The 22,003-nt window shown below is 37.8% G+C and overlaps 1 protein-coding gene across 14 annotated transcripts in view; it reads left to right on the top strand.

The window, feature by feature from the left end:
* TNRC6B (trinucleotide repeat containing 6B) overlaps window positions 1-22,003 on the top strand; it is a 141,331-nt gene that overhangs the window by 9,351 nt on the left and 109,977 nt on the right. For 8 of the 14 annotated variants that reach the window (XM_017827609.1, XM_017827607.1, XM_017827608.1 and 5 more), the window contains 2 exons: window positions 5,636-5,708; window positions 10,602-10,700. In XM_017827609.1, the coding sequence (XP_017683098.1) occupies window positions 10,647-10,700 (54 nt within the window). In that variant the 5' untranslated portion in view covers window positions 5,636-5,708; window positions 10,602-10,646. Of the gene's footprint in view, window positions 1-5,635; window positions 5,709-5,737; window positions 5,754-10,601; window positions 10,701-22,003 lie in introns of those variants that run through there. The other 6 variants (XM_017827625.1, XM_017827624.1, XM_017827613.1 and 3 more) reach the window with 2 other exon arrangements.

The raw sequence follows: 22,003 nt of genomic DNA, 5'->3' as shown, positions 1-22,003 counted from the left end.
TGCGATTTAAGCTTCCTTCTCCATCACACCTCCTTGGCCTTCCTCCTGGCTCTGTCCTGGCTCAGTCTGGCTATAATCCTCTACCCGAAGCTGCTTTACAGGGTTCAGTGCCGGGATCCAGAGCTCTCTGGGCAGCAGGGAATGCCTGTCTGCCTTTATGACTGCTGGAGGACTTAGCACCAGTATTGCCTCACTGGTGTGAATTCTTTATCAATACAGCTCTTACTGTAAAAGCAAACAAAGCAAAAGCATGGTTTAACAGAGGATACTTTGATACTCTTCTCATTAAATACGGGAATATTGTAAGAACTTAAGGGTTCGAAAGGCCCAGTATCTTCCAATCCTGTCTTACCTGTCAGTGGTTTTTGTAGTGCTGTCTTTAACTCGTAATTGCTGCTGTCATTGAGGAAGCCACCCTTCCCCCTTTCCTGTGCACGTCTGCTTACTACCTTATCAGTTTTAATTTAGTTACTACTGCTGGGTTTGATAAACGCACTGTATAGGACTTGATGACTGTCACTTGTGGTTCAAAAGGAAACCTTCGATCCTGAGTTGACTTTCGTGGTATGAATAATCTGATGGGATGATTCTGTTGGGATTATCAGCAGTACAGGAGTTATTTATAGCTTTCAGGTTTAAAGTTGAGCTGTTGAGAAGTAGGCTTCTCTCTCATCACAACATTTTGCTTAAGATGGAGAAAAATGCTTCAACTCTCTGGTCTAGTATAACATCCACTCTCCTTCTCTTCATCTGTCCTCTAGAAAACTCTGGGCTTCTGTATTCTGAAGACTTTCTGTCATTTTGCATATGCCCTGAAATAAAGGCTTGCTGCCATTGCACTGATGTTGCTGCAGCAGTGCTGAATCATTAGGAATGCTAGTATACATGGATTGCTGACATTTTGAGTATGTTGATTGCCTCCCATTTTTTGCCAGTGGGGCACCATCAAAAACGTGATAGTCGTAATACTTATGGTAATGCCTCCTTTTGTACCATTGGGATTCTAAGCGTTGTTACCATTATCAAGTAGAAGCAGCACTAGCAGTGTGAAGTAGCCTTTTTTTGTGCCTGAAAACCGATGTATTGCAAGACCTGATAGAATCGAAGATAAACAATTGCGAAGAGCGGGGTGTTTCTATAGTGATAGTATGTTTCCAACTTTGTCGAAAAAAATCTCTTGGCTGGGTAGAACTTTGATATGGAGTGGCAAAACCAGCCAATTCTCAGCGCACTATGTTTTAATTCCTTAGTGCTCCAGTCCTGATCACCATAACTCTTGCTGTGGTGCTGACTGTCAAGAAGACACTGCCAGTCAGTTAAGATGTAAGGTCGGGCCTCTGGTGGTCTAGTGGTTAGGGTGCAGGATTCTCACCGCTGCGACCCGGGTTCGATTCCCAGCCCCCCCCGGGCAGATGGAGCTCGTCAGCCCTGTAAGGCAATCCATCTAAGAGAAGGTCACTCTAAACAAACCTACGTCCTGGGGACCTCACTGCCACTGTCCAAGCTTGCTTGGCCCCGGCAGATGAACCTCAGGATTAAAGGGTGGGCTCAGTTCAGCGCACGCTGTGTCTCACCTAAAAAATCCACTGCGCAGGCTCGAAGGGTTAATGACCTTTCCCAAATCTTCGCTCGCGAAGACTGGCCATTATTATTATAAGGTACTCCCAACAGCCTCTGTTTGATAGTTTCTATAAGCGTTGTGCTACTGTTGAAGACCTTGAAGATAAAAAAAAACCAACCCAGAAATAATTTTGAGGACGTTTTGTTACATATAAATGTTGTATGTACACACATTATGTGTATAAGTACGCAAAGTGTGTGTGTATATGTGCTTCAGTCACAGTGAAGAGACAGAGTGGGACAAAGCATAAAGGACTTTGGAAAACTTAACCAGTTGGCAACTTTGGGCTGATTATAGTTGGGATATAACCTTGATCACAGTCGAGAAGTAATGTGTAGTCTAGTATACAATAGGCTGCTGCTGCAAAGTAGAGACAAATACCTTTTATTTTCACTGTAAACTTTAATGGTTCCTGTAGTATGAGCAGGAGAGAAGTGGATTTTTGTGCTGCTCTGTGCAGTAGAAAGTGGCAAAAAGGTGTAAACAAAACATTTTTAAAAATAGACTTTTCAATTTTCCTTTAGTGGGAAGAGGAACATTTAGCACCTTAAATGTTGTTTATGTAAATGTTTTGGAACATTGGGAAGGTGGCAATGCAATATTCTGTCTCCAGTTTATGTTTCAAAACTGTCTTTGGACTCAAAGGCTAGAAACAGGATTTTCTAAATAAAAAGTCTGATTTTTTGGACCATTTGAGATGCATCCTTTTGCGTGTTTTTCATCTCCTCCTTAACAGTGAGTCAAAAATGGAGACATCCTTTAATGATAAAAACCCCCAAACTCACTAATGATTGTATTTTCTTGAGCAGATGATGTTGTCTAATTGTCCATTTAGGAGAAAAACCCTGACATCTTCAGGAGAGTTCTATTTTATAAAAGTGGTTTGCTAATTTATATCTGAGCTGTTGATGTAAAAAGACTTTGGTGCTGTGAAGTGGGACTTGTGTTTTGTCTTTAATTTCGGTATAGTCCTTCTATTCTCATGTTACCTTAGAAGAGCAGTACAGACTAATGTATATGATATGTACTCCAAGTTACAGTTATTTATCTTGCTAAAACTGACTGTGTTATATCTACATTAACACTGAACCATTTCACATGTATTACCAAAAACATCACCGCAGAGAATGAATACTGAACAAAATATGAATCTGTGCAGCTAACACTGAATTAAAACATAATGGACGCTTTTTCCCATGTCATGTTTTGCTGTAGAACACCACAGTCGTTTGGTGGAGTATGTGACTGCCATTCCTCAATGCCATTCTCTGCCTTTTTTTTTTTTTTTTTTTTTAGTAAGAGATTGAAGATTTCTGCATGTTCCCATTCCTCCCAGCTGCTTCGTTTAGAGTGATATCTTTAGTTCATTTTTCCTTGAAGTACTAATCCTTCTTGGATTTCCTTCCACCTAAGTAATGCAAAGAGATTGTTCTAAACCATGTGAAATAGGGGTTGTAAATCCTCTCTGAAGCACCGGTAGCCTGTCTCCTTCTACCAAATTATTTCTAATTGATTACGAGTTATGTTTCCCTCTTCAAAAGTCTTGAAAAGTGAAATAAAGCAGAAAAGAACTACCATAGTGAGACCTGGGTTGTCTTGAATAATTTTTATAATAAATCATGGCAGTTACACTGCCAGTGTGCTGTACATGGAAAAACACGAAATATTTCTGTATTTTTTTGAATTTGTGAGTGACTTTAGGCCAATTTCCCAATATCCTAATTGGATACGTGATGTTTTTGTGTAGTTCTGTCAGCAGCTGGTTTGTTTTTAGACAGCTTGAGGCCTTTTGAGCAGAGTGTGCTCTTGATTGCTTTATCAGAATCATCCCACAGATAAGTCAGAAATAAGTTTCATTTTAAAGTTTGCTTCTGTAAAGCATCTACCCACTTAATAAAGGGACAGTTAAACTACAGTGGGAGCAAAAACTTCCTTTTATCACCTAATGTACTGTTTCTAATCAAAACTTGTTTGAATGGAAATCATTCCCAGAAAGCTCTTAGTTAATGCTAGAAGATCAGGAGAAAAATACTCAGTTTATGGCAGCTAGTCCAAAGACAGGAACAGTTTGTCAATGCTATACATTAAGCATGAGTATTAGCCAAGAAGATGATGCAGTGAATTTAGAAAAATGCCACCTGTTCGTTACCTTCACAACAAACCCTTTTCTTATGGTGCCTGAATAATGGCAACTGGAATAATTTAGGGTTTAGTGATGTTAACTTGGATGTATAGTGGTAAGCCAGTAGTTCTGGACCTCTTTTCATTCCTGGGAATTGGTTATGTTTTGCAAAACCAAAATTGAAGTATTTAATGATAGCTGTGGTTAAGACAGACTATGAATGATTTGAAATGGGCTGGAGTGTTAGCGAGTGCAGTGCTGCTGCTATGTTATTATTTCAAAATAGGATTAAATACCCGACTTTTGGTAGGTAATGAGATTCATTTTTACACACAATATTCAGTATTCAGGAATTATTGTAGGATTACGTAATCACTTTCCTTGAATGCACTTGTGTGTGTTCTCTCAGTTCTTATACAAGAAACCAGTTTTACCCCATGTTTTTTCCCAGTTGTGAATAGAAATTATGTTTTTAGAGCCTCCCACTGTTCTGTTGTATCTCATAGTCAGTAGGAGATTCTGTCACACATGCTACCAGTGTTTACTGTTTTTCCAGATTTGGATGGGAGGTTGAGGGGAGAATTTTAAGAAAATATTTTCCTGATGGCAACTTGTGTCTTTCAGTTCTGTGCACCTGAGATATCTTGATCTTCCTACAGAGGCAGTGTATGTGAGGTGACCAGAAAGGCGGTATTTGCTGTAGGTAAAGAATTTGGTGAGCAAGTGTGAAATAGTGTGCAGCACTGTAAAAAATACTTGATGGGGAAAAAAAGCTGGTTTAGGAATCCTGCTTCTGTACAGGATATTCTGCTGCTTCATGGATTTCATAACCTGGCTAAGAAAATTGGTGCACTTGATTATATTGGAACCAGAAATACATACAGAATATTTGGGGTGTTACACTGTCTGTGCATACAGTTCTAACCTGTCAGAGCAGGACTTTATATATGTAAGCCAGGAATATGTAGGTACAATGAATTGTTTCTGCTATTGCAAGGTAACAGAGACCAAGTCAGATCTCTGTCTGCCTGAGTGCCTGAACTCAAAAATAAGTGTTGTAGTTAGTTGATTAATACTTGGTTGGGAACTGTCACAGTACTTGGAGGAAGGGGGTGGTCCCCCGCTTTGTTCTCTCAGAGGAATGGTGGATAAATTCTGGGTGGCTGGGTTATTTCTTATTTGTTTTTCCTTTTCCTCCCCTCTGGCTACCTAATAGAAGTGTGTCTGCTTTCCTGGCTAAAATTTTTCCTTTTCAGTCCAGGCAAGAAGCAGGTTGATGCATTGTAAAGCCCTCGCTGCTGACAGTAGATCTTTACTCTGAGGATTTGAATTAGGGGGAGGTGCAGGCATGATATTTAAATTTTGTTCTGACGTGGCAGAGACTGAGATTCTCCTTGCTGTAACACCATAGTAGTCCTGCTCAGCTACAGGTAGTGTCCTGTCTTCAATCCAAATTATTCTCACTGGATTCTACTCTCTTGTGCCTCTTTGCTAATTAACATCATTATTGTATTGTTAGGCCCAAATTTGTTGAAGTAACAGGAGAAGAATGATTGGTCTGTTCTTGTCTTATATTTATTAAAAGTTATATAGATACTGGCACACGGCTTTTTTCCATTAGGAATAGGAACCCATAATCTAACTGTAGCTCTTTCCCCCATCTCCCCAGTACTGCATAAATTACAGGAGGGAGAGGGTACTGTATTGCTTCTTTTGACCTTCATATTTTTGTTTATTCTACTTGATTTTACTGACATGAATATGGCTTTTTCTAAATCCTTTGGCAGTAAGATTTGCTGAGCTTTGGAGACAGTTAACTTTTGTTTTTATGTTTTTTATCTACTAATGCCCACAGTTGGTTGATGTCTTAAATTTTTTTTATCTCCTTTTAGGTTTTCGTTTTTGCACTGAATGTAGCCAGGACGGATCCTTGTGGGCTTTGGCAGCCCTTGGAAACTGTCAAAGGTAAAAATCAACCAAAGTTCGATATTGCGATCTTGAAAGTTGGAGGTGAGAACAGTTGCCTATACTAGTTCTTAACCAACTATAGGATATATTGCTGTTTTCATATGCTTTCTAGTGTGTTATTTCCTGTGGCTTTGGGTGTGAAGTTTTTTATTTCACTGTGTGATGTGATTTGATTTTTTTCAGCTGAAGTTGATGTGTATGATGTGTAATCTTCGAAAATTACTTAATTTACAGTGAGATTTTTAAAGTCACTGGAATTGGTGATTATTTCCTGTAAGTAATGAAGTTAACATTCAAGTTCTTTTTTCTTCTAGATGCTCTTGCTTTCATCTCAACTTGCATTTCAAGTTGAGATGAAAAAAAAATTCTGTTCTTCTCCATGTTAATGTTGCATTTGTACATTCTCAACAGACTCAATGTAATATAAAGCTTAGCAATTAAATATAATATGGCTTGATCATCTGTTAAAAATGAACACTTTGTTGTCTGTGTACCCAGAGACTGGTGATAGCAATCATGTATTGATACAGTTCTGTCAAATAAGCACTGTCTCATTTAAGGCACAGTTCAGCAAAGTACTGCCTTGTTCTAACTGCTCTTTTTGAAGTTTGCCGTGTATACAAGATCATCACCTTGGAAGAGCACTTGTGTGCCTGTTTGTGCCTGTTTTGCTTTGTGCTCTTGTTTGGGACCTACCTTCAATTTCTGCTTCATGTCTGTAATGGTGATAGTTTGTGCAGCCTTACTGACCATCAGGGGTTTTCAGTGGACCATATCCAACTTAGACTTGAGAATTCACAGGGATAACAATTGATTTCACATTAATAAGTGCTTCTCTTGCAGCTGGACTCTTAAGAAGCTTGAAACAGGTTTTTCTTCTTTATCAAATGAGGAACTGTTTTTCTCTTTAGTCCATATTTCATTGCTGCTGGCGATCTGTAAAAGAAAGTGTTGTTGCATGTGAGGCCCTTGTATTAGATAAGGTGCTTAGTCCCAGCAATGCCTGTTTGATGAAAACAAATTTGAAGAAATGTGAATTCCAGCTCTCTCTTGCTAATGAGGACCTTGTGTTTTTCAATGACAGACCTTTCTATGTGTGGGGAAGATTAGGCCTAGAGGAAGTACCTTGTTCACTGGTATTGATTTCAGTGGTAAGGATTTATAAGTGTATGGAAATTTGGCTCAGGATTTACTTGACACAGTGTGTTAGAATGCAGTAGTGAAGAGATAGGTGGTCTGCACTGTTCAGCCTGCACTGAGTTTGTGGCTCGTACCACCAAACAAAACGTGTACATCCTTACTGCAGAGAGACAGAACATAAATAGGACTAAATATTAAACTGGATTGTCCCAAAACCATATTGTTATGACAGGACAGTAGTGTAGTAGGCATTAAAGTTCATAAGAAATCCAGCTAGTTCATATTAAGGTATCTTTTAACTTTTGAGAGTAGATTCTTATTAGTGTATTATAGTTTAAAGATTTAAATAAAAGTTGTTCCTAAGTTTAGATGTGCATTTGCTACATTGTATGTGGACATACCTGTGCATTGCTGTTTGTCAGACCTTCCTGGGCGTTCTCACTCAAGTCGAAGTTGGTTAATTTTTCTGAAAGATATCAAGTGAGTAAAAAGATTGGGGGTTTTCAGTAACATCTGAAGTAGTTTTGATGGCTGTAAGCAAAAGTGGAAGAAGAGAATCATCTTATTTTTGACCTTTTCCAGTAGTGACTTTGTCGATAAGTGTTGCATCTGAAAATCTAAATGGGCATCTGTAAACTTTATCACCTGGGAACCTGGCATAACACATAAGCATTGAAAATGAGTGAATAAATGCCTTTACGCTTTTGACATTTTCCCAATTCTATAGGATACTAGTTCTTATTTACTGTCTGTCCTCCATGTATAAAATAAATTGCCCTATGTATGACCTTCATCCCCCTGGTCAGACACTAGTGAACTGAAGAGGTGGTGTCAACAACTGGAATAATGATGTTATTTCTTCACATGCTGTCAGTAAGCAGTTGCTCTGTTGGCTGAGAAATCACCCTGGGTTGTAAATGACTACTATAAAAGTCTGCTATGGAGATAAGTTTCCCATTGATTCAGGAATCTCAAAATGTTTGCTTTTGGCAATAAATAAACTTGCGATGCAGCACTCTTGTGCCAGTGGCTGAGGGAATTTGTGATTCATATATGCAAAAAGAACATAAAAATTATAGTGTTGAATTGGGCTCATAGTTTATTGCCTGATGTTTTGTCCCCTGAAAGAACCCAGAAGCAAATGCAATAATAAAACAAACCAAAACCCCAAACCCAATAAAACAATAGTGTTCAGCAAACCTTCCTCTTGCAACACCTCTTGTAGTCTGTGGCTTAGGGTTTTCCTGCACCAGCTACAAGGCTTTTTTCATGGACTTTTTTTTCCCCATGTCAAGTTTTCTGGTAAATTACTAAGCCTATTAAAGCTTTTACCTTCTTACCGTCCTGTGTGAGTTCACTCTAAGCATTGTATGAAATAATACAGTATGTATTTTAAACATTAAAGCTGATAAAATATTAATTGTGGGACAAGTGAAGAGTGAATAAACTCTTTTTCTTCTCTTTTGCATTTCCTTTTTTATAATTTTTATTTTTCTATTTCCTTATCTCTGAGCTGTGGATAATTCCAGTCTATTTAACCTGACCTCAGTGGAAGAGCTTGCTTAATTTTGTTGTTGGGGTTTTTTTGTTGGTTTTTTTTTTTAATTTCCTAGTTCTACTGCCTTTTATTTTTTACTCCTTGAAGATGTAGTTTTTTGTCTTTTCCCAGGAGTAGTATATAAAAACTCGTGTCAAATACTGACAGTTCCTCTGGTAGTGAGAGATATCTCAGAAGATAAACATGGCAGTTTTTCAGAGATTCGTGTTTGAGTTCTTCCAGCACTCTGAATGAAAACTCACTTCTCCTTGTAGTGCTCTTGGCCAGACCTGAGTGGTCTTGTTTTATTTATAAGCTTTTTTTAATGTTTCTATAGGTCAAACTCAGTCTTGCTCGTATCTCTGATTTTGAGGCTGGTTCAGTGCCACAGCAATCCTTCTGGCCAAAGCTGTTTTGGCCATTAGACATCGAACTATCTGTCTGACATTCTGTGGAGCTTCCCAATTACTTGACTCTGATACTGCAAAATCATGCTCCAAAACTCCCAGCTCTAGAAGTTCTGGAGTGGGGTTTCAGAAACCTGTTGTGGTGAAGAAGTACCATGGACAGAGACTGCCTAGCCCAGCCTCCCACACTGCGGGTACAGAACAGAAAGATTTGTTAGAGACAAGAGGATCTTGGTGTAGAGATCATGTTTAGCACTTGATACCTCTGATTTTTGATTATATGCTGCAGGCAGAATATTTAGTGAGGATTTGGGTGAGAGTTTTTATCCTCATTCCCTTTTCCTCCTTTCCCAGAAATTACTACACTGTAAGTCTTTACAGCTCCCATGCTTTGCATGAGAATGTACAATATTACCGAACATAACAGTTAGTTGTTTATAAGATTTAATGAGTTATATGTAACATTTTGTAGTTTCAGGCCCTTTATATTTGTAGAATGTGTTCTTTGCTCCTTGAGTCAACTTAAGGGCCATGACAGATGTTGTCCAGCTGTGTGCAACATACAGAAGAGGTTGGCAGTGCAGACAGCCTTACCCTATGAACAGGCTTTAACGCTGAAGTGAGGGAGGTGCATCTAGATGGTGCACCAAGCTTTGTCTTTTTGACTTCCTTGCTGTTTGCACTCCCAAAGCTGTCAGTTTCCAGGCTTGAATTGCTGCTGTGAAGGTGACAGACGGCAGCTCTGTAGCCCAGGTGCAGAAATGGAGGGACCTGAAATGGATTTTAAATGCTGGTGCAGTTGAAGAGTTACACCATCTTGAGAGGGACAGCTGTTAAAGGCCAACAGCTCAGTGTGAGCCCTTATGTTCAACATACCTGGAGATGTTACAGATCTGCTCATGGCTTACATTTGCATTTTGTGAGTGAGAAATTCCAGCTGAATTCATGCTGGTGCGTTTGATCTCCTAAGTTGACTAATTTGATCCATTACTTCTGAAAGATGGCTTATCCTCTGGAGTAAAGGCATTCTAATCTTAGTAACCCAAATCTCTCTAACTATATTGCATTCTTCCATAAGTAACTTTGTAATTCAAAGAACGGAGTTTGGTGTGTAGATTTTGTTCAGTTGGAACTGCATTGACACTGTCAAACAAATTTAAAAATAAGTTACCAGGTGGTGTTGAATATTGGAAACACCTGGGAGCTGTTGACCTGGGTTAGATTGGAAATGTTGACCTGAAGGTGAACGACTTTATCAGTTCCCTGAACCATGTAGATTCTAGAATGTATTTATTTTTAAAATGAAGTCAGGGAAAAAATCCCTAAAGTAAGACTTCCATGCCACAGAAGTACTGTGGCATCACTGGAAGTCTAACAATTTTTCAAACTAATAACCTTTAGATTGTCTGTAAACTGAATATGTGAAGCTTCTATTTGCACAAAAGCTATCTCCTACTGAGTGCTAGGATTGCTCAGGTCTAGTCTGTGTGATCTTTCCTTAGTAAGACTGTAGCCTGAATGAGTAAAAACAGTGACTATGTTAAATACTCAGCAATGACACTTAAAGTATATTCCTGTTTACTGTTTTGGGGTTTTTTCTTTTAATTAAGTAGTTATGTCCTATCCTGAATAACAGTTGTCTTACTTCTTTGTGTAAAACATATAATTTCAGTGAATATGTGCAGAACGGCAACATTAAAGGTCATAGCCTAGAATGCTCTTTATGTGCGCTGCAATCTCACATAATACTGTTAAAGGCAGAAAAATCATTGTTTTTAAAATATATTTTTCTTTTTTACCTTTTAGGCAGTATTTTGCATTTCTGCAGAGCTTTGCACAGATCCTGTTCCCATGCAAACTGATGAGGGAGAAATACTGGAGGAAGGCAGTCCCAAGGTTAGTGAGGTAAATGCCACTGTGTTTTGGAGGAACAAGAGCTTACTTGCATGAAATGGGGGATACAGGGGAATGACCATCGATTGGTAGTGGTATTTTTAATAAATACCTGCATGCATATATTTATTATGTATTACCATGGAGATACTTAAAAAATAACCTTTTAAAAAGCCTTTTGAAAGACAGGGGTTTTTGTCATCCACTAAGGATTGGAACCTGTGGGTTTGGGCACTCCCAAGAAGGAGAGAGGAAACACTTGTACAAAAATACTAACCTTGATTGCATTTAATTTGTTAGAACTGAAAGGGCTTGTCAAGCTTTGTATCCTACCCACCTACCCTCTCAACTTAAAGAATTAGACATGTGGGCCCTTAGGTGCAGACGTCAGTGTTTGTGGATTACTGACTGACCTATTCTGAAGGTGTTCTGATTCTTGTTTCCTCGTACTTGCCAGCATGTGCTTTGCTGTGAGACAGGATTGTACGTTGCTTTTAAAGGTACCTCTTGATTCTCAGCACATCTTGTTGGGACAAGAGGGTATAAAGTGTGCTGTTGAATATAGTGTTGGTTGTGTAGTGCTCTTTGCTTACTTCCTGAAGAAGCAGATGTTGAGACACAAATTACTTTGGTTTGCATAAAGACATAGCCATTATCATATTCTTCAGTAGGTTTATAAATATAGTTTATAGTCTTGGCTATCTCAACCAGTTAGTGTTAACACTGCAACTGATCTGTGTTTAAAACATGGCTCCAAAATTTCAGGGAAATCTGAATCATTGTTAGCTTGCTTGTAGTTTTGTGTAAAAGACAGGCTGGAAAAGCAAAAAAAACTATAGGACTAAAATGGAAATCTGTTTTTTAGGTGGACCTTTGGGAGATATTTTAGTTGTTTTAGAGTCTAAGAAAAAATATTTTTTAAGCTGTATGCACCAAATTACAAGGTAATTATTAGAGAGAGGATTTGGCAATTGTGCTGCCTGTACTTTAGGAATTGTGTTTATTTTAAACAGCTTTGAAGGAAGGTTGGCTCTAGATTAGGAGCTGACAAATGAGAGCATATCAGTGGACGTACTTGCAGCCATCTAGGGTATTGAATCCATCTTTTGACAAGGATGTGATTACAGGTTTCAGTGGGAAATAGACATGTGAGAGGAGACATCATGGTGCAATTAATTACTGATTTTTAGCATGGTTACTGGTGCTTACTTTTCACCTCACAGAGAGGATCTGTGTGTGTGTGTACATATTTATGTGTATACAAACAGGTGTCTGTGTGTATATTTATGGATACATAGCTTTCTTTTTTGTTTTGTCCTTGTGGCCTGAAGTAGATTGAAGTAACTGTCTTGCAACTTACTTAACTTAGCCTTTTCCTTCAATGAAGTGTATGCTTTTTGTTGGCAAGCTTAGTTCTGGGTGTAATGGCAAATATTGTATCTGCTCCAGCATTAGGTGCTCAAAAAGTTGAGTGAGCTTAAATTTAAAAAAAAAAATATATATATACATATCTATACATACATACATACTGACTTTGAATACTTAAAATGTGTGTTCAATATTGTTTAGGAAGAATGGTCATTTAGAGAATGACAATTCTCTGTTTAGAGAATATGGGAGATTGGGAATCATGCATCTGGTATTCAGTGTTATTAATAAAGAGCTAGATAGGATCAGTATATATTAAACCAAAAAGAGTCACGACTACATCTAGTCCTTCTCCCTATCCTGTGATGTACACTGAAGTCTATCTTCCAGTATTTCTTTAGTCTATAAATGATTATCCTCTCTTCCCTTGTCCCAGGAGAATTTTATAGCAGTTGAAGGATTTGTCCTAGAAGAGTTTAGGAAAAGTATATTCCATTGTATTGTCTAGTGCCATTAAAATTATTCTCTTGATTTGCAAATGTTTACATGATCTAGTGACCCATTTTCATAAAGATATATTTTTCTAAGAAATATCTTTTTTAAGTCTTCAGTAATGTATTTCAGTTTTTTTCCTTTTGTTAGGACATCCCTTCCTCCCGCCCATCCCAACTCTTCCAGGCAGGAGACATGAGGTTTTTTGCAAAAAGCTAGTTTTATGCTTTGAAGACAGTAATATAACTACTTATTCATATTCTATTTGGATTTTTCATTTCTCTCCTTTTACTCATTCCAAAAAACACTCATCCATAACTAAAAGTGAATTATATAATTATTATAACGGTTATTGTTCAGATTAGTGGATCTTTTCTTCTGTGTTTTTCTAGGTGTTTGGGGTTTTTGACACCCATATTTAAGTAACAGCAGTAGTTTTGGACTGAATTTACATTCTCTTCTCAAAAATCCCATGGTTTACCTGTTCTTTTGCCTTCACTAGAAATACTTTTTGAGCTATAAACATTGGCTTCTAGCATTTTATTTCCTATGAATGCTTAACATTCCAAGTGTTCCAAGGACTTGGAACACTTCATATATTAGCAGCTCCTTTGAAGCTCTTCTTAACATTGTATAAGTTGAGTCTGCAGCTCATAGATCTTACAGGATTAGTAAATGCTGAGTAAGCTCATTCCAGCTACTTTAGTGATGATAAGTTTGATTATATCGTATATGAGGTCAGAATTATTTCCTATTCTTACCCTCTGCTCGTAATAATTAATTTCTATCCAAAAATGTATCTTTACATGCAATACAAAGAATGAAATTACTGTTTAGGGTGATTGGTAGCACTTGTTATTGGCTGCCTCAGAATCAAAGTGGGCAAACTTTCTGTCTTGAAGTTACTTCTTCAAGTCTTATAGGACTTCAACAACAGTATTAAAGCTATTGTTGCAAAAGGTGGAAAGATTGTAGGAAATGTATTTGTATACTTTTTTTTGTTTGTATTTTAAGACAAACATAAAATGCAAGTTAAAAACCACTTCATGACCAAAAGACAAAAGCCCAGGCCTACCTACTGGAATGCCTTTATGTCAGCTGCACTTGAAGCATTTCTGTTGAGTATTTAATGTCCTTGCTATGATTGGTTTGATACATTTATTTTTTTTCTTTTCAGAATGCAAGATGCTCAGGGGTCTGGTAGGTGCTTCCCCACAGTTCAGAATTTCCCTTATTCAGTTTTAGTCTTGACAAAAAGTGGGAAACCTACATTTGGTCCTCTTGCAGAATGTTCTTGTTACCACTTCAAGCACTTGAACAGGCAAGAAAATTATCTCTAGACTCTGTAGCCAAATCCTTTCCATGCTGTTATATTTTGCCAAGAAGAGTCTTAGCCAAAGTGTCACCTAATAATCACTTCTGACACTGTCATAAACTGATCTCAAGTCAAAAATCGATGTGTCTTATTTTCCATATGTATGCATTAAACTTGAAGGAAAGAAAGTAAATATGCTAGCTTGTAGGCTTATCTTTGTTATATTGATATCAAGGTGTTCTGCCTTTATTTAGAACCATGGAACTTCACTACATGAAGTTCTCTGTCTCAGGGTGTTAATAACTGACTCTTGTGACTCCACAAAATGACAAAGCAAGAGGGGTTCCTGTAGTAACATGTCACTGGAAAAGCAGTGTTTAGAATAATATTCTCAATTACTTCAGCCTGTGGATCCCATGACCAGTTATCAGTATTTGTTTCCAGAATCTTCAGTTAAAAGGAAGTTTAATTAATAGATGTCATTCACTTTGCTTTTTATGTTCTTGCCCAGTAGTGTGGGAAAAGAGAGTATGTTAACACTGTCAGCAGTCCTAACCACTAAGAAGCCTTGGTACTTTTCTTCTGGAATCACAACGGCATAACTTGAGGAACCCAATTTATTGTAGATTGAAGTACACTTGAATGAAGTATTCAGGGGTGTCAGAGATGACATCAAAATCACCTGTCGCAGAGATACCAAGAATATCAGGATATAAAGATCTGGATACTGCAAGAATTAATTTTTTTGTGGTACCAGTCAGAAAATAACGTAAAATGTTACTCATGAAGATTCTATCATATAGTGGAAAACAAATTATTTATTGTGCTTTATGCCTTGTGAACTGGTTTTGTTCTATAACTGTTTCATATTTTCTGGCATCCTAGACTGTATAGCATTCTGAAGCATCAAGATCAAGCCTTGAAGATAAAAGGAGATTTCCTCTGGTTTGGAGAAAGAAAAAAAAAATCATACCTCATGTAGAACCGAGCAAGTCATCTTAAAGACTAAATATTTATGTCCTTCAAACTATTTAACACTGTGGAAGATGTGATTAGAAAATTTAATCTCTGCAGTCAGGCATCATGAAGAGTGATATTCCTGCTTGACTCCTAGCAACCTGTTACAGTTAGCTTTCATGCTTGCCTTTGCCACTCTTGAAATGAATAACAGAAACTGAGAGGCAACTTCTTGGTAATTAAACTTAAGGAAAGTTACTGATGGACTCAGTTCTCACTTTAGTGTTTGTTTTTATCACTGTTATTAATGCATACACTTTAATTTTGTAATTTATTTTTTTTTAAATATTGTGGTTGTTGAGGTGTGATTGTGTTCTCTCAATTTTGCATATTTGGGGAAATTTCTAAAATTCTTCCCTTTAGTTTTTTGACAGCATATCCTCTTGTCATTCTTCGGGTTGCTTTCCAGCAGAGAGTGTGTTTTGTGCCAGTGTGTTTTCCCCTTCTCCCCACTGGCTGCTTTTGGAGAAACTTACTGTCTTGGTAGTTTTGTGGCTGGGGCTTTTCATATGAACTGATTCCATTGTCTGATCTCACAGTTTCTTCCTTGTTTTCAGACTAACAGAAAATACTCTTTCTCTTAAAATGGCATCAACGTGGTAAAGACAGCTGGTACCTGTCAATAGCATGCTCTTGATTGCAGTAATTATCTAATAGTACCACAAAGGAGGAAAGCAACTGTGCAGAAATAAGCTTTTTCAAATGACCATAGAGTTTTTTCAAATGTAGTTAGTTTTGGCAGATATGGAAGTCTTGCTTAGTAGTAGTATTTGGTGTATTTTATCCATGTGATATGCTAATGAATATCATACAGTGAAGTATCATTTCACAAAAAAAGGAATCACAGAATCGTTAAGGTTGGAAAAGATGTCCAAGATCATTGAGTCCAACCTTTCACTGAACACCACCATGAGGTGCTAAAAGCTCACCAGTACAGTACAGGGAATTTTGTAGGACTGATTTCTTCAGAGCTGGGAATACCAGCAAGACCCCCACAGTGTTCTCCCCAGTGTTGTTTGCTGGGGCTGCTGGTGGGAGGCCAAAAGCACTCAATCATTCTGATTCCATGATACCAAAGTGAAATCTGCTACCTGTCCATCATACCGAGTAGAAAAGAAAACAGTATTTCTACTTAGAACCCCCCCCTTTACTGTTATTTGGATTTTGATTTTATTTTGTGGTGATTAATTTGCCACTAATGACTGCTAGGCTTTTTCCATTAACAACCTTGGTACTCTGAAAATATCAACAAGCACCGAGATTTTTGTTTGTGACTGATTTCTTTTTAGCTGTTATCATCCATCTGTTAGGAATTATTGCACAGACAACACTAAAACTTGGTTTCTCAGTTGTTCCTTTGCTGCAAAATGTTGCAGAAGGAAGCTAAAATTTTGTGCCTGATTTGAAGCATTTTTAGATTTCTTTCAGTGTTGGCAGGAGTTTGAGCTTATGTAGCAACCTTCTTTATCAAAAAAATGCAATTAAAATTCTCATGTTAAATGTAGAATATCCCCTTCACCTCGTAGTTGTTCCTTCATCTCTCAAAGTAAAAACCTATGAATTCAGAGGGAGGGAGGCACTTTGACTAAGGTAATTTATAGAAAGGTATTTATGAATTGTTGTTTTGATTCAGTATTGTAGAAGGGAAAGGAGGAAAAATAGCTAGTTCTGCCCTTTTAATGCTAGGTATACAAAATTTTGATAAAAAATGCGACTGCACAGGATTTGTAATAATGCTCAACTCCTAATAAGTACAGGAAAAGGGAAAAGAGTCTGTATTGTATGGTGTTGGGGAAGTGTATTTTTATTCAAAGTTTTTAGTACTATTTATAGAAGCCATTATTGAACTGAATAGGTAGACTAGGAGTTAGGCTACTTTTTCATACTCTGGCTTTTTCAAAACCAATGACACAAACATTGAGGCTTGTCCTGTTGCCACTTACCAAGCTGTCTTGAGGTCCTCTGTTAATCCTTGTTTTATTTCAAGTTGCTGCCCTGTTCTTATCTGTCAACACGAATCTTTCCCTTACATTATTGCCTACCAGTTCTCATCCTGGTTAATTCTTTTCCTGCCTCTTGGTGTCTAATTGTGAGCTAGCACTTACCTTCTCTTTGAATCACTCTTCAGAACTCTCTTGGCACTGGCTGTTTTGTTGTGGTGTTCTTGGATTTTGGTTTTGGTTTTTTTGTCCTGAGGCATTCACACAGAGATGATGAAAAGGTTAAACAGCTTACGTCTTACTCGAGTATCTTATGTCTTGCTTTTATTTCATATATGCTGAGAATAAAGAAACATGAGTCTGTCTTAGTAGTATTTCTATTTGATGTGTTAAGCTAGGTGTTTTTATATTTTTAAGCAGAATCTTAAAATTCCTCAGAAGGAAGTGTTGTTAGGAGAGAGTCTTGCCAATCAGGAGGTATCTTTTCTAAAAGCATGAATGTTCCTCTAACTGCATTTAAGTGTAAGTTATGCTCAGTTTCTGATGTGGATGTTGCATAAAGATGACAATAGTGCAGAAGTTAGGCTGGTGCTTTCATTTTGTGCAATTTAGAATTAATATGGTGCAAAGAAGATCCTAATTGAGTAGTTAAACTTGCAGCATCCAAAACCTTGATGCCTGTACCTCTGGGGATTATAATCCTACTTAGTGATATGGAACTGGGTTTCTATTCAGATGGCACTAAATAATTTAAAACGTTCAGCGTGAAGGCCTAGACAGTAATGAAATTAAGAGACTGCTTTGTGGCTGTAGTTTTAAAAAAGCTGTTTTCCACCTAATACTGACCCAGTACACGGTGCTTTCAGGCAATGGTTTTTCTGCAGTATGAATCCCTGCTACTCTTGGGAAATACTGGCTTGTTACGAGAGTTGAGCTTTCAACCTCAGTGTATTTTCTTGTGAATACCTGACAAGTCAGAGTAGGTTTCAGTTTACTCATGTGGCTGTTGCCTTTCCACTGGATTCAGGAAAGTAGGCTTTGGGTTTTTTTTTTCTTTAGTTTATTCATTTTTGACATCTGCTGGTGGGTTACTTGTGGAGCTTCCAGCATTTCTGTGCCCTGATGTACAGGCTATGTTTCCATCATTTTTCTGGAACATGAGTTGTAGGAGTAGCTAGTCTTTCTGACTTGCTGACTTGCAACTATACTAAGTTCCTGGAGTCTTTGTATGAAGTATATTGTAAAGTCTTTTAAAAGTAGAAAGATATTCTGCCTAACAAGACAATTAATGCTTCTCCCAAAAGGTAGCAGCTTAAGAACTAGTCTGAGCACAAAGATAATTTTTCACAACAGAGACTGATGTCATCTTCATCATGCTCTGCTAGCTTACTTTTTTAGACCTGGAAATGCTACAACTCCTTAGGAGAGTAATTTGAGAACTTCCTTAGGAGAGTAATTTGAGAACTAAAATCTTTGCATATCATGTATTTTTAAAAAAAAATCCATTAAACTCTCAGTAAAGAGTGAAATTACTATAAATCTTAAGTTAATAAAGCCTTCACTTTTAGTGACATGTTATTAAAGCTTGTAAAAGCGTTATGACATAGTCCTCTTCTTTTAAATATAAATTACCATAATCCATCAAGGAGAGCAGAAATTTGGGGTTAGTTTTTCTCTTCAATTTTTTGACCGTGGCCAGCAAAATAATCTAAAACACTTTCCTACAAAACACTACACAGTTGGACTTTTCTACATGGGGAAAAGAAATCCCAGGCAAACCTGCTTGTGAGTTTATAACTTCGAATTTCGAAATTTCAAGGCATCGTAACAAAGAGCTATAATTATGATATGGGGTTTAACCCTAGTCAGCAACTAACTGCTCACCCACTCCCTGCACCCCTAGTGAGAGAGAGGGGGAGAACTGTAAGGATAAAAGTGAGGAAACATGGGTTGACATAAAGACAGTGTAGTAATTTATGGGGGGGTGGGGAGGGGTGGAAAGAACCAAACCCCCTCCCCCCAAAAAAACCCAACAAACAAAAAACAAAGAGTGAGGAAAATAAAACCCACAAAACAACAAATGATGCAAAAGGAAAACAATTACTTACTGCCAAGTAACTGATGCCCAGCCAGTCTCTGAGCAATGGCAGCCCCTGCCAACCTCCACATACACCCTCACCCACGCCCTGACTTCAGTTTTAATGCTGAGCATGATGCCTTATGGTATGGAATATCCCTTTGGACAGTTGGCTTCAGCTGTCCTGGCTGTTTCCCCTCCCAGCTTCATGTGCACCCCTGGCCTACTCGCTGGTGTGAAAAAACAGAAGAGGCCTTGATGCTGTGGGAGCGCTGCTCAGCAGTAACTAAAACATCCCTGTGTTATCAACACTGTTTCCAGCATGAATGCAAAACATAGTCCTCTACCAGCTACTGTCTAGAAACTTAACTTTATTCCAGCAAAAACCAGTATAGTATGTTATCAGGGTCTACTGGCTTTATAAAACAGCAGTTATAAATAAGGTAAAATTGTTGAGAACTTTGCAAAAAAGAGCATGGAATTAAACAGACAGTGCTACTCGAACTGTTGTAAAGGAATGCTGTTGACTGCTTAGCTGCTTGGACATTTTAAAAGAAATTCAGGATCAAGAACAAGATTTTGCCAGCTGGGTGTACAGTATTCTACAGAGGGAAGATGAATTGCTCATTTGAAACCTACTTATCCATAGCGAAGACTGCTAAAATATAGATACCAAACTGAAAGATGACTCTCTGTTTTCTGATCTCAGAATAACCTAAGGTGCTTTTGAATCACAAAAGAGAAGGTTAACACAATGATGTATTTTCTTTCTCCTGGAAAATACCATGGTCTGCCAAATTGACTTTGAGATCTGTAAGAATGGTCACCATATGGTCCTTTGATCCAGCCTGTTCATATGTACAGTTCATGTAGAGGCAATGTAATGGCTTGGAATGTCATTGCAATGAATAGGTGTGTGATTTTTGAGGAAGAAAACACTTCAGTCTTAAGAAACCATTCAGTTCAAACTCACCTTTTCCATTCTTTTAAAGGTTCTTTCTTTTTCATAAATATTTTCTCATTAGATTTTTTTCTCAGCCAATAGCATTTCTTCAGCTGATTATAGCAGTTTATAATACTTTGCAAAGTAGACCAAAAAAAGCAAATTTTTGCTTAAAAAACTGGAAAAGTAGTTCTGCATTTGAGAGCTTACATGGTACAGTCCCACTATGATGTTGGAGACAGGTGGGGACATTGCTTTGTGGCTTTGCTTACAAAGTCTCTCTTCTCATGCACGTGTACTATTGGCACACAGCTTGAGGGCTTTCTGCCTTTTCAAAATATTGCCTTTTGACCTTTTTCCATTTGGTATTGGCTTTACAGAATTGTTGGCAGTGGTTGTAGTCCATGTGAATGTGACAGTTCTATATAATCAACTGCTTAAAATCTTATAGATGTGAAAGTATTGATGAATGTTTTCAGACTTACTGTCTTATGACAGACTTGAGGTGATAGGTATTTGGGGAGAAATTTAAGCCACGGGCAGTAAAAGCTTACTCTACCCTACTTTAAAAATTTTAGATTTACTCTAAAAATCGTTTGTAGTCTATTTAGTTTGACTGAGTCATTGAAAGATGTAAAACTTGCTGGTCTTGTTGACCTCATACATTTGCAAGACTTCATACACTTGCATGACCCTGCAAGGACAATTTCCTTTTCATTTTGTGAACTAGATCGGCGTGAATTTGTTTCAGTTCCTCAAAATTTTTTCTTCATTTGTTGGGTGTGGAAGAAGTGGATGTGGGGTTTGATGAGAAGACTGTGGTTTTTTATTTTTAACACTAAAAATAGTAGTGATGGTCTTCATCATTGCAGTACGTGAAAAGGTGACTGGACAACTAAGGACACTTGAACTCTGCAAAAACACAGTATCGGTTCCCCTGTAAAAGCAACAGGGCAAAGGCAACATTAAAAGCATGTAAACTTTTCTTGTCACTTGTTTAAAATCACTGAAACTTCTGAGTAGTAGACAAGAGTGTATTATAAGAGGGGAGAAGGTAATAGGTGTCTACAGATGCAGTAAGCCTGTGTGGAATTAGGTTGTTAAGAAATGTTACAGAAGTACTCTGAAACCATATTGGTTGGTTTCAACAGTTTATACATGTAATTCCTAGGGAATTAAGTTATTCCCATGGCATTTTAAGGGTTTTGAGGAAAGCTGTAGAAAAGCCCAGGTTCTGCTCCAGAGATAAGTGGGTGTTTTAAGGCTTGGTGGCCTGTCAGATATTTAATAATTTTAATAATCTTGCTTAATTTTGGAAGATTATACAAGCAAGCAGCAGTGTGAGTTTGGATTTGTATTCTAATAATTGGAGAAACTGGAAAGTAGTCGTACACTGTGAGTGTGCATAGCCTGTGTGCCTTCTCCTTTTGGACAGTGGTGAAACGTGGATGCCTGGGACATGCTTAAAGCTTATAACAGAATTGTTTTCAGGCTCCAGCTGTTTGTTGCTCAGGAGCTTTCTGGGCCACTGGGAGTTTCTATGAGTTTAGAAGCCACATAATAGATTTCTCTTCCGTGAACACAGCAAAGAAAGCTAGTTCTTCTTTCTCTTGGTTGCCTGAGTGGTCAGATCTCTTAAGGCAGAATAACTTGGGCACCTCTTTATGTGTGCCTGGTTTATGTCACTTTCAGTCACTCCTAAACAGCATTTGTGGCAGTGAAGTTGATTAAATGTGTAGTGCAAAAGTGTAATTTAGTTTTCTTTAATTCTGATTATCATCTCCTTTCTTGAGACTTTGAAAATCCTTTTTGCTGTTTGTGCCTGTTGTCCTTTTGTGGCAATGCATCATCTTGATTTCCAAATCTAAGCCGGAGAAAGCAGTTAACATGTTTTCTCTCTTCTCTGTCAGGGTGGTTAACAATGTGTATGTCAAAATATCAGCCACTTACAGATGTCAGTTTAAACTGCTATAACTCGTTTATGTGTGTCTGCACCATAAATAGTAAATTGACTGTAAAATGAGTTGGCTAAATAGAATCACCAGGTTGCATACCAGTGGCTGCTCAAAGTAGTGGGGGGGGTGAACTTTCAGTTCAAGGGCTTTCGGGTCAGATTTTTCCCCTAAATGGAAAGTGTAAAAGATTTGTTATGAAAGTGTAGAA

This window comes from Lepidothrix coronata, unplaced genomic scaffold (genome assembly GCF_001604755.1).
Source record: "Lepidothrix coronata isolate B3197 unplaced genomic scaffold, Lepidothrix_coronata-1.0 Scaffold141, whole genome shotgun sequence".
In the NCBI taxonomy this organism is placed as follows: domain Eukaryota; kingdom Metazoa; phylum Chordata; class Aves; order Passeriformes; family Pipridae; genus Lepidothrix; species Lepidothrix coronata.
This window is presented reverse-complemented; position numbering and strand designations above follow the sequence as displayed.